The 12,911-nt window shown below is 48.5% G+C and overlaps 1 protein-coding gene and 1 long non-coding RNA gene across 24 annotated transcripts in view; one reads left to right on the forward strand and one right to left on the reverse strand.

The window, feature by feature from the left end:
- The window catches only part of LOC115275352, a 36,634-nt gene that overhangs the window by 17,836 nt on the left and 5,887 nt on the right, over window positions 1-12,911 (forward strand). The gene's annotated exons all lie outside the window — the stretch shown is intronic.
- Window positions 1-12,911, reverse strand: part of KIF9 (kinesin family member 9) — a 53,571-nt gene that overhangs the window by 12,975 nt on the left and 27,685 nt on the right. For 22 of the 23 annotated variants that reach the window (XM_029919063.1, XM_029919066.1, XM_029919065.1 and 19 more), the window contains 7 exons: window positions 9,958-10,026; window positions 9,185-9,289; window positions 8,009-8,064; window positions 6,937-7,027; window positions 6,326-6,459; window positions 4,793-4,984; window positions 2,430-2,644 (listed from right to left, as the gene is read on the reverse strand). In XM_029919063.1, the coding sequence (XP_029774923.1) occupies window positions 2,430-2,644; window positions 4,793-4,984; window positions 6,326-6,459; window positions 6,937-7,027; window positions 8,009-8,064; window positions 9,185-9,289; window positions 9,958-10,026 (862 nt within the window). Of the gene's footprint in view, window positions 1-2,429; window positions 2,645-4,792; window positions 4,985-6,325; window positions 6,460-6,826; window positions 6,882-6,936; window positions 7,028-8,008; window positions 8,065-9,184; window positions 9,290-9,957; window positions 10,027-12,911 lie in introns of all 23 variants that reach the window. The other variant, XM_029919062.1, reaches the window with a different exon arrangement.

The raw sequence follows: 12,911 nt of genomic DNA on the forward strand, positions 1-12,911 counted from the left end.
TCCAACTTGATTTTGGCACAGGTCATGATCTCATGATTCATGGGATCAAGCCCTGTGTTGGGCTCTGTGCTGAAAGTATGGAGCCTGCTTGGAATTCTCTCTCTCCCTCTCTCTCTGTCCCTCCCTTGCTCGTACACTCTCTGCCTCTCAAAATAAATAAACATTTTTTAAAACATTAAAATGATTTTTCATTTTTCTTTCATAAAACACTAGTCAACATGCCAAATTTGCTGACCTTTCTGGGCCAATAAGTAGCTATTGATCAAAATGAATCAAAATGAATTTACTTTATTTGGTATTTTAACAACCAATGGGAACAACTGATGTTGGGGGGTAAAAGCAAAAATGTTTTCTTTAGTACTGATAGAGAAAATTTTATTTATTTATTTAAGTTTATTTATTTATTTTGAGAGAGAGAGTTCAAGACCATGAGGGGGAGCAGAGAAAGAGAGGGAAAGAGAAAATCCTAAATAGGCCTCTGTGCCACCAGTGCAGAGCCTGGTGCAGGGCTCAAACCCATGAACCATGAGATCATGACCTGAGCCAAAATTAACAGTTGGATGCTTAAATCAACTGAGCCACCAGCTGCCCCTGATAGATAAAATTTTAAGTATTTTTATTTTACTATTTTTTTAATCAATTGAATGTATTTTTTTTTTTTAGTGTTTATTTATTTTGGGAGAGAGGGCACATGCATGAACAGGGGAGGGACAGGGAAAGAGGGAGAGAGAGAATCCTAAGTGGGCTCCATGCCTAGCACAGAGCCCAACCCAGGGTTCGATCTCACGACTGTGAGGTCATGACCTGAGCTAAAATCAAGTCAGATGCCTAACTAACTGAGCCACCCAGACACCCCTAATTTAAAATATTTTTAAAAAATTTTTTATGTTTTTTATTTTTGAGAGCACGAGCAGGGGAGGGTCAGAGAGAGAGAGAGAGGTACAGAATCTGGAGCAGGCTCCAGGCTCTGAGCTAGCTGTCAGCACAGAGCCCGACATGGGGCTTGAACCCACAAACAGTGAGTTATGACCTGAGCCGAAGTTGGATGCTCAACCGACTGAACCACCCAGGCGCCCCTAAAATATTTTAAATACTGTATATTTATTCTTCATCTCATCCTTTAAAAATATGTTTTCAGGTATATTTAGGCATAGATGATATGTCAGCACAGCGTGAGTATATATTATTTAAGATATGTAAATACGTAATAAGAAATTGCATATTCAATGAAAGTGTGGGCAGAAGGGACAAAGGGGTACTTGGTCCTGGGGGCGCCTAGAGCTTCTGGGTGGGGGCATGCCTAGAGCCACCATCACCAGCCCTTCCCTGTCCCCTTGGAGGCTTTGCCCTCTGGAATAGTGTGTCGCAGTTGATCTGTACGGTCTGAGCAGAGTGGCCTCAAGAATTTGGAGGTCCCCTCTGAGAAGTAAATGAATAAAGTGCACATCTCACTGTGACATGATCCACCTGCAGAAATAAAACAAATGACACCTGGGGATGTCCCCACTGATCCAATTGCCTGGAAAAGGGTTATGATTTAGCAAGAGAAAGCTCAGTAACCTCTGGTGTGCCCTGCTGGGAAAAGGACAATGGGACGAAGCCAGGATTGTGAACAAGAATGTGGTCTCTGAACTTCTGGCCTCAGAGTCGGGATGGTTACTCATTAAAATGCAGGTTCTGAGCCTTGCTCCAGATCTCCTGAGCCAGAACCAGCAGCAAGGGCCTGGGAATCTGGGTGTGACCAGCCCTCCCACAGGAGTTCTCTGCACACTCAAGCTTGAGGGTCCCTGGCCCACAGTGCAGGTGTGTGCAGTGTCTGCCTTTGGGACAAGGGCACCAGGGTAGCACCCTCCCCACACTGAGGTCCCTGCTCTCTGAGCCTGAGAGCCCCCTACACTACCTGCCTTAGGAAATAAGACTTTGCCAGACCAGCATTGGGTGTCAAGGATTTGGCATGAGGAATGGTCTTAGTGGCAATGAATCCCCAGACCCTCTGGTACCCATATTCTCTTTCCCTCTTCAGTTTCTTATGTCTTAACCAGCACCCTCATGCCAATCAGACAACCCTGGGTGGTGAGGAGAACACACCTAGGGACCCTGTGGGGATGCCAGCTGCCCATCTCCCTGGGGAAGCCTCTATAAGACCAAGGCTGCTTCTCCACTGGGAGCAGCACATACCAGATAGAAGGCCCAAACCTAGGTCTGAGATAACAAAATAATGGGCGCACAGGGAGAAGCTGACTGACAGGGAAGGACCCTCGGGCTCCCCAGGACTGACTAGAGCCATGTGATGACCCAGGGCTGAAGACTGCACCCCAACATGCCTTGTGGCCCCCTCCCATCTGAGTCCTCCAGTATCCAGGGCTGCCCCATTTAGAGCAGGATACTCAGCTCCCAGACTCCCCCACCCATCTTCCCATCATATTTACCTTGCTTCTCCCGGAGTGACTTCTGAAAATTGAGTGCCTCCTTGGTCATGTCCATCTCGCGCTTGATGGCATTGATGCGCTGTGTGGTCTCACTGGCCCTTTTCATCCTCTCGTTCAAGATGGATTTGTTCTCTTTGAAGATGCGATTGATCTCACTGCCTCGCTCGTTCTTAAAGTCCTCGAAGGCCACAGGTTTGGGGGGTGGGGTACTGGGCCTGAAGACAGAGGGGGAGAGCAAGGGGAAAGAGGGGGTGGTCTTAGACCTAGAGGCACTTGGCCTCTCTTCCCTGGGGCTTCTGTGGGCAGAAGGCCGGAATTCCCAGGTACCACCTATCCTGCACAGGAGCTACCCTGTGTGGGAACCACTCACCTGTGTCTGTCTCACTCAGCAAGCAAGGGCACATGACCATTGCAGAAAGTGAGGACAGCAAGGAAAAGTGTAAAAAAAACAGAAAACAAGGCAAAAAAACCACTCACAACCTATTAGCAATTACTCTTTGGTGTACCTACTTCAGGGATCTCTTTGATAAATTTTTTAATGTTTGAGGGGCGCTTGGGTGGCTCGGTCAGTTGAGCATCTGACTCTTAATTTCGGCTCAGGTCATGATCTCAGGGTCATGGGATCGAGCCCCCTGTTGGGCTCCGTGCTAAGCGTGGAGGCTGCTTGGGATTCTCTCTCACTCTCTGCTCCTCTCCCCTGCTCACACACACACTCTCCCTCTCTCTCTAAAATAAAAATAAATAAATAAATAAAGTTTTTTTAATGTTTTAAGCCATGCAGTAGCTGTAACTTTACATCTTTATTCACAGAAGCATTTTTTTGTGTTAAGAGGAACCCTGAGAACTCGGATAAACAAGATGTTATTGAAGCGCTAGGGCAGGGAGAAGTGGATTGTCCACAACTTCCTATGACATGCATCAAAAAAAATAAAAAAAAGAGGCTCTGGGGCGCCTGGGTGGCTCAGTTGGTTAAACGTCCGACTTCAGCTCAGGTCATGATCTTTCAGTCCATGAGTTCAAGCCTCACGTAAAGCTCTGTGCTGACAGCTCAGAGACTGGAGCCTGCTTCAGATTCTGTGTCTCACTCTCTCTCTGCCCCTCCTCTGCTTACACTCTGTCCCTTTCACTCTCAAAAATAAATAAATATTTTTAAAAATTTTAAATAAGAAGGATGGAGAGAAATAGGTATAGTAACGTGTTAAATGTAGAATCAAGAGAGTGTCCACTGTCCAGTATTTGCAGCTTCTCTGAGTGCTTGGAATTGTTTACCTGCTGGGGAAAAAATTCTTCATGTATATCCTTGTACACCCCAAGGGCAGAGATAATAATTCACTTAGTGCCTTTGCCATATGTTAGCACTTTTTGGCTTTTTAAATTAATGATGCAGTGAACATCTGTTTGCATAAATCTTTGTGCACACCTCTATTTCCTTGGGACCAATTACTGAACACTCAATTACCGACTCACTAGGGAGAGAAACTAGGTAGCCAGAGGAAGGGTCTCATACCTTGAGAATTTGGTGCTTTTTATTTTTCTTTCTCTTTAAGTAGGCTCTAGCATGGAGCCCAATGTAGGGCTTGAACTCATGACCCTGAGATCAATACCTGAGCTGAGATTATGAGTCTGACACTACTGAGCCACCCAGGCACCTTTTGAATGCATTAGTTATCAAAAAAAAATTTTTTTTAATATTTTATTTATTTTTGATACAGACAGAGACAGAGCATGAGAGGGGGAGGGGCAGAGAGAGAAGGAGACACAGAATCGGAAGCAGGCTCCAGGCTCTGAGCTAGCCGTCAGCACAGAGCCCGACGCGGGGCTCGAACCCACGAATGTGAGATCTGACCTGAGCCGAAGTCGGAGGCCCAACCGACTCAGCCACCCAGGAACCCCCCAAAAATTTTTTAAATATTTATTTATTTTTAGAGTGGGAGAGTCAGAGCGCGAGCAGGGGAAGGGTAGAGAGTAAGGGGGACAGTGCATCCAAAGTGGGCTCTGTGGTGATAGCAGAGAGCCTGATGTGGGACTCAAACTCACAAACCATGAGATCATGACTTGAGTTGAAGTCAAATGCTCAACTGACTGAGCCACCCAGGTGCCCCTAAAATGTTTTAATTATTTAAATAATTGCTATTTGAAGGATCTAAAATGATTCCATGTGTAACTTGTATCTTGGAAGAGTCCTGAGGCGGGCCCGTTTTGCATGTGTAGAAGCCATCATGTTACTTCTTTTTGGATTGTGCTCCTAGTCTTTGCCTATTATCCCCTATTTTATCTCATGTATCTACAGGCACTGTTGACATATTGAGGATCACACTCTGGTTTTGAAAGATCTGGAGCAGGAACTAGCATTAGAGGGTCACCTGAGGGGGCGTAATTCCTCCTTTGGGGAGTCCGAAGGAAGGGGCTCAATGCTGGAGGTCTCCTGCTCCCGCATAATCATGTCTTTGACATCCCCCTCCTTGGAGGATGGAGTCATCTGGGTCTTGGACGTAGAGACATCCAACTCCTTGCCACTCACAGGACTGCTGGCACCTTCCTTTCTTGCTGGGGAGCTGGAAGAAGAAAGCAGGGAGACTCCAGGGCTCAGGCATGGGCAGTAAGGCATCTCTAGTGCTGAGGGGAGTGACCTTTCCAAACCCTTATATATCAGAAGCCCCATCCCACTCAGTCCTATTTAGATCATACACATGTGTCCAAAGGCAAAGAATAAGACCCTATGGGTAGGAAGAGGAGAGCATGCTTCTCCCCTCTTCAGAATAAGGAGCCCTCCCTTCAGCAACCTTGGCAGGAGACACCTGGGAAAATGGTAAGTCTTCAGGTCTGAAAGCAGGAGGATCTGTGGTATGGGCCACAAGCTCCCAGGAGCATCCTGGCCACTGAGGCACTCATCACACAGGCATCCCTGGGAAGGAGTGGCAGAGCCCCCACTCAGGTTAGGTCTGTCTGTGGACCAAAGGTAAAGCACGACATGTCTGCCCTGATGCTTTGACCAGTCCATGATCCACATTCTCCCACCTACATGAGTGTCCACACCAGCTCCGAAAAATGTAGATGCCCTCCCTCTCCAAGTGACAGTGCCCAGGGTCCTCCTTCCCAGAGAGGCACATCTGAGCAGGCCTGAACCATCAGGAGGATGCTAGGGACCTCGGCAACCCCTGCTACCTGACTCCTGTCCTGCACGTGATGGTATTCTACAATCAGCTTTGGACTGTGTCCTTTACCAAGTGATTCCAGTTGCGTACTTTCTAGGTACGGAACTGCATTCACCCACTTATCTTCACAAACAGCCCCCATGACTTGGAGGCTACTATTCTGATTCCCAACTTAGGGACCAGGAAATGGAAGTGCAGAGAGGCTGTTGTGCCTCACACAAGGTGAGCCCTTGGGTGAAAGGCCCCTCGTGGAGCCTGTGCTCTTTATCTACTGCTACCAGCACCTCCCAGGGAGAGTGTCTCATTAAGTGAGACTTGCATATACAAATGATCCTTGCCTGAAAGGTGAACTGTGGTTTTTAGGTGACATGAGCACCAGGCAGCTGGGTCACAGGTGGTTTCTGCATGAAGTACCAGAGCGGGGAGTGCTAGCCTGGCCTCTCTCTTCCGCTCTACCACTCATTGGTAGTGTGGCCTCGGACATGACTTACCCTCTCTAGGCCTTGGTTTCCACATCAATAAAATGGAGACATTAATGCCCACCTTGTGGGGTTGCTGTGTGGACAAGAGGTAACCAGCCCAACCTGAGTCCCACAAATATTGCTAGTATTGGCAGTAATTCGAGCAACTGGGACCACCCAGTAGCTAAACTAGCTAAGATACTAACTTAGCTACTTTCTTCTTTCATCAGCCAAGGAGGGCCAGGTGCTGAGCAGGTAGAGGAGCAGGAAGGTTACTCACCTGAGCTGCTCTTTGAATGTCTTCTTGAACTTGGATTTCTTCCCAGGTTTGGCAGAGAAAGGGGTGACCCCGAGACCGAAGCCTTGTCCATCAGTCTCACCTACTAGGTGTCCTTCAACATCCACAATCCCTGCCTGGAAGAGGCCAGCCACAGGGCCAGGAGTTAGATGAAGGGTCCTGGCTTGTGGGGGACCCAAGTGTATACGTGCTCAGGTGGGCATGTTGACCCCACACACCAAGATGGCTGTCGCCAGTGCCGCTGGCTTCAGGCTGCCCCCAACAGCACTATATCTGACCACTCTACCAAATGTCCACTTTCCACATCAGTGCCATGCAGTGGTCTGGTGTCTCATGTCATACCCTGAGGATCTCGAGTCCTGTTGCCAACATGACTTCAGGAATTGGTCTTGTCTATGGTCATGTCTCTAATTTTGGAGATCACTTTGAATTCCTATACGAGAGATCTTGCATGAGTCACCCTCATCCTGGTGTTACCTTTACCTGTTGCAACCCTAGATCTGCTTTAATGTGGAACACTTGCTGCTTCTGGAAAGGTCTGGGGATGGAAAAATCTGATATGAATGCTGTCAACAAGAAGCAACCATGCATACCTTCTGGACCGCAGAAATGGCTGCAAAGTCATTCTTGTCTATGAGGGTATATTTCCTGCGCAAAGCAGATTCTACTTCCTGTTCCTGTTGGCTTCAGAGAGAGAACAAGAGAACACCAGGTACCTGGGGCCAGGCTGAACCCTCGGAGAGAAAACCAAGTACTGGAGGTAGAACTCGTGTGGGTGTTGCCCCCTATGATGGAGCCACGCCCTCCTCAGGAACCAGACCAGACAAAACAAGTTCATGCCACACCAGGATTTCTCAGTACACACACCTATTGTCCAGCCTCCCAAATCCGCAGTGGCTACCCTTGCATGCCAGGCACTCCTGCTCCAAGTTAACTTAAACAGGGACTGTAAGCCTGCCTCGGGACCATGCTTTCCTGCCTAGGTGCTATCTTTAAAAGGCCCTGTTGGGGGCACCTGGGTGATTTAATTGGTTAAGCATCTGACTTCAGCTCAGGTCAGGACCTCATGGTCTGTGAGTTAAAACTCCACATCAGGTTCTGTGCAGACAGCTCAGAGCCTGGGGCTTACTTCAGATTCTGTGTCTCTCTCTCTTGCTGCCCTCACCCACTCAGGCTCTGTCTCTCTCTCTCCCCCCTTGCAAAAATAAATAAATAAACATTTTTAAAGGGCCCTTTGGAATCATGTGACCCACTTCTGTGATCCACCCAGCTTGAGCCACTCAGTCTACAGTTATGCCTGCACCCATATGAACCACAAATGCCTCCTGAAGTGGAGGTGGGGAGCAGGGAGTATTCACAATGCCCTGCTCTGGCCATGCTCAGGGCTGGCACTCCGTAAGGACCTCCTGTTGAGTTAAGGAACTCAAAAGACATCTACCAGAGACTACTTCTGCTCTGAGTTGTCCTTGAATGGAGGGCTGTCTTCCCTGCTTCCCCCAGGTGCAGGGAAGGGCTGAAGGATTTGAGAGCTCAGGGGGCTGAGCACACTCCAAGGACTCTGGTCTGGCTCCTCACCCAAAAGAGATAAGGCAGCGCCCTGACCATGGGGGAAATGAAAATGGCAGCCTAATGTAGGAGTTCCGGAGGGTGGGGAGGGTCCCTTACCTCAGAACCACCCGGAACTGGTTGAACACCTCCTGGATCTGTCTGAGGTTGATTATCTGGAGGGAAGAGAGCAAGGCCGAGGTTGGGCCTCTGGCAGCACAGCACAGGGTGTGGACTCCTTGACTAACCCTTTGATCCTCTGTCTTGACAATGGAATATTAGTTCTCAAGAACAGAGACACAATTAGTTCAGTTTTCAAGCAAGTATTTAGTGAAGCTATGAAAATTATCTTTTCTAAGGGAAGATCTCTGTAAAATTAGAATGCCTCGAGTACTCGAAAATACTAAGAAAAGCATTTTAACAAAATGTATTGTCCTCAGCTCTCCCCAGTTTCTAAAAGGTTTCATTATGAACTTTCTGTGTTGTTACAGACACATATACACCTGTGGCTAGGGGAAGGTCACTGGCTTTCCTCTGCGACCCAGGGACCACAAGCATTATCCCTGAGGGTCAGTCTGGGACCAACCCTGCTACAAGGCCAGAAGAGCTTGCCCCGCCGTTGTCTGAGTTATAGCAGCCAGTGACAGGCTAGGGGCGGGGATGGGGGCGGTGCCTGCCATGTGGCTCCCTGAGGAAGGGTTTGCTGGTCTGCACTGTGAAAACAGAACGCGTCCTTCCTCCTCAGGGCCCTTCCCTGTGTGGCTGCCATCTCTTCCTCCTTGGCCCACTCCAACGCAGGCCCTGCGTGTCTGCCTTGTAAACCAGCATGACCGTCATCCTTGGCCTCACCCCACTGGGCACAGCCAAGCACCTGAGCCCCTCCAGCTCAGTTAATTCCAGCTTGGTTCCCTCCTCACCATACAGGTGTGGCCACCAAAGTTCACGAGGTAGAGCATTTTGCAGATGTCACTCCAGCAAGGAGATAGCTGAGCTGGGATATGATTCAGGGCAGCCTGGCTCCAAGGCCTGCACTTGTGAGTGATGGGCCACCCCCTATGTGGTCAGGGCTGGTCAGGGCTGCTGGCCACTCTGTGGGGCATGCCCATCCTTGTCACCCTAAATATGGATGCTGAGGCCTCGGTGGGTCCCAGGCCAGGGGTTCAGCACCACCCACCCGACACCCACTGCACCCACTCAGTGTGAGGTTCTAAGGCCAGCATAGCACATGTGGGGGTATGCTCAGGGTAGGGAGACCCAGGCCACTGGGCATGGTGGTCCCAGGGAGATGCTCCTTACATCGATCTCATCCAGCGTCCCATCCAGGTACCTCCGCACCTGGGAGTTGATCTCAGCAATCTGGATTTCATCCATGGGATCATAGTTCACAAGGGTGCGGTTGGCCTTGGAGGAGGATGAAGAACATGTCAACAAGCTCCAAACACCTGAGCCCAGCAGGGGCAGGAGAGGTTGGGCATAGGCCCTGGCCACCTAAGCCAGCTCCATTCCCTTCACCATCAGGTCCTAGCCAGGTGCTCAGGTCACAGAGGGACAACTGGGTCTTGGAGGGAAGGAAAGCCACCTATCATGTGCTTGCCCCTCTAAGCAAGGGGCTCTGGTGGCTGAGTTTCATCAGATTTTAGGATGACAGCCATGGGAGGGAGGTGGCTGCCTCTGCCTTGAGATCCCCCTGCACCATGAGCTGGCCCAGGCAAGCCACCAGAGATCTCCTGTCCCCACCCTTTGTCCTCAGGGCTCTCTGCTGCCCCTCCCCCACTGCCCAGTATGCCCCACCTCCCCTGACCTTGACCATCATGCTGTCTACCTCTGCCCCTCGTCCTCCTGTCAACTATCTGCCTCTACTCCCTGATAACTCCTGCCCACATCCTCCCACTCTTCCAGTTTCCCTGCCCACCAGGCATCCCTGGCTCCCCAACCCCTCTGACCCCAAAGTGCCTCCTACCGATCTGGCTCCTGTCCACCCAGACCCTCTGCCCAGCTGGTACTGTGATTCCAGTCCCTCCGGCACTCTGGCCAGCCCCTCACCCAGCCCCCTGCCTCTGGCCCCTTACCAGGCTGTCGTGGATGGCCAGCTCCTGCTTGAGCAGTGCCAGCTCCTTCTCCAGGTTCTTGACCATTCGCTGCCAGGGAAACACAGTTTGGGGTGGGATGGGGAGGACAGTCAGAAAGGCCACCCTGGCTCTACCACATCAAACCCACAATTCCACAGCCTGTCCAAGCAGACATCTTGGCCCCTCCTGGTAATCCATGAAGTGTGATCTCAGCATCTGGACAATTCCCTCCCCGCCAGGGATTCTTCTCCAACTGGGGTGAGTTTAGGGTGTTCGGGGGCCTCACAAGTCCCCTGGCCCCTGCTTCTTTCAGCAGGGGCAGAAGATGGAACAGATCGAACACAGGCACCACTGGGCAACCTCACACCCCAACTTCCAGGAACTTCCGGATATTTCCAGTCTACCAAGGTGAAGGCCTTCTCAGTGCAGCCCACTGCCTCCAGGAGGCTCTCCATGCACAGCCGTACCTTTTACCCTCATCATTCCCAACCACTGCACAAACATATCACAGCCCCTGCTGATAATCATGTATGTCACCTCCAATTTTTTTGCAATTATAAACAAGGCTGCACATTTTTGTACTTATATCTTTGTGTCTATATAGGTTTCTGTAGGATAATACAGGCTCTTTGTGATGTGCCGCCGTTAATTCTTCCCTACCACTCTCCCCCAAGCTCATTCCACTCCTGCCAAATTGGCACACTCCTGCCTCTGCACTGCCTGTCCCCTCTGCCCAGGACACTCTTCCCCAGGTATTGCCCTGATGCACCCCCGCACCTCCTTCAAGTCTTTGTTCAAAAGCTTCTAAATTAGACACACTTCAATCACCCACTCCCCACTCCCACACCGCTCTTCTTTCAAATCTTGCTCTAATTTTTTTTATAGCACCTATCACTAGCACACCCTAGAGCAGTGCTGTTTAACAGAACTTCCTGTAATGATGGAAATGTTCTCTATCTGAGCCCTGGGTTACATGTAGCTACTGAACCCTAGGAAATGTCACTAGGGTGACCAAGGAAGTGAACTTTTAATTTTATATAAGTAATTTAAATAACCCCAAGTGGGTAGCAACTACTGTGCTGGATGGTGGAGCTCTAGAACTTACCTATTTCTTTTTTTTTTTAATTCCTTTTTAAGTTTATTTATTTATTTTGAGAGAGAGCAGGAGCAGGAGAGAAAGAGAGGAAGAGAGAAAATCCCAAGCAGGCTCCATGCTGTCAGCACAGAGCCCAATGTGGGGCTCAGACTCACAAATCGTGAGACCATAACCTGAGCTGAAATCGAGAGTCAGATGCTTAACTGACTAAGCCACTCAGGCACCCCTTTAAAAATTTTTAGAAGAAAAATTGTAGACAAACATACCTCACTTCATTGCTCTATGCTTTATTGAGCTTCTCATATGCTGGTTTTTATAAATTGAACGTTTGTGACTATCCTGCATCAGGCGAGTTTATCGGCACCATTTTTCCACAACATTTGCTCACTTCCCATCTCGGTGTTACATTTTGGTCAGTATTTAATTCTTCCAGTATTTAAAATTTTTCATTACTATTTTATTTGTCATATGATCTGTGATCAGTGATGATGAGTCACTGAAAGCTCAGAGTTGGGGTTAAGTAGGCTCCACACTGGGCGTGGAACCCACTGCGAGGTTTGAACTCACTACCCTGAGATCAAGACCTGAGATGAGATCAAGAGTCAGACCCTTAACTGACTGACCTACCCAGGTGCCCCAGCAATAAAGTATTTTTAAATTAAGGTAGGTACATTGTTGTTTTAGACATAATGCTGTTGCACACTTAGTAGGCTACATATAGAGGTGCCTGGGTAGCTCAGTCGGTTAAGCAGCCAACGCTTGATTTCAACTTAGGTCATGATATCACACTTTGTGAGATGGAGTCCCATATCCGGCTTCATCCTGACAGTTTGGAGCCTGCATGGGATGCTCTCTTTCCCTCTCTCATTGCCCCTCCCCCACCTCCAGACTGCAGTATAGCATAAAAGTAACTTTTATAGGCACTGGGAAACCACAGAATTCATTTGACTTTATTGTGATATTCACTATATAATAGTGGTCTAGGACCAAACCCACGATACTTCTGGAGGTATGCCTGAATATTTGAGGAGTGCAACATGATATACACATACATAGTGAAATGATTACTATAGTCAGGTTAACTAACATATCTATCTCCTCACCTCGTGACAACTTTTTATGTGTGGTTAAGAGCATCTGAGATCTACTTTCTCAGCAAAGCTCAGATGATGGTTAGCATTTCTGAGCAATAAAGCGTTTTGTAATATAGTATACAATATGGTGTTGGGTTTTGAAAAATTTTTTAATGTTTATTTTTGAGAGAGACAGAGACAGAGAAACAGAGAGAGACACAGAGCTCGAGCTGGGGAGGGGAGAGACAGAGAGGGAGACACAGAATCTGAAGCAGGCTCCAGGCTCTGAGGTGTCAGCACAGAGCTCAACGTGGGGCTTGAACTCACAGACCGTGAGATCATGACCTGAGCTGAAGTCGGATGCTCAACTGACTGAGCCTACCAGGTATTCCTACAATACGGTATTATTAACTATGGTCTATGTTGTACGTTAGATCCCAAGGACTTATCCATCCTATAAATGAAAATTCGTGTACATTGACCAAGATCTCCCCTTTTCTCCCCACTCGTGGTAACCACCGCTCTACCCCCTGCCTCTTGAATTTGAATTTTTAGGTTCCACATATAAGTGAGATTTTACAGTATTTTTCTTTATGTATCTGGTTTATTTCACTTGGCATAATGTCTTCCAGATTCACCCATGTTGTTGCAAATGGCAGGATCTAGATTCACTTCTTTTTTTTAAAGTTTATTTATTTATTTAAATAATCTCTACACTCAACGTGGGGCTCAAACTCACAACTCAGAGATTAAGAATTACATACTCTCCCGACTGAGCCAACCAG

The sequence above is a fragment of the Suricata suricatta genome, chromosome 12 (genome assembly GCF_006229205.1).
Source record: "Suricata suricatta isolate VVHF042 chromosome 12, meerkat_22Aug2017_6uvM2_HiC, whole genome shotgun sequence".
In the NCBI taxonomy this organism is placed as follows: Eukaryota; Metazoa; Chordata; class Mammalia; order Carnivora; family Herpestidae; genus Suricata; species Suricata suricatta.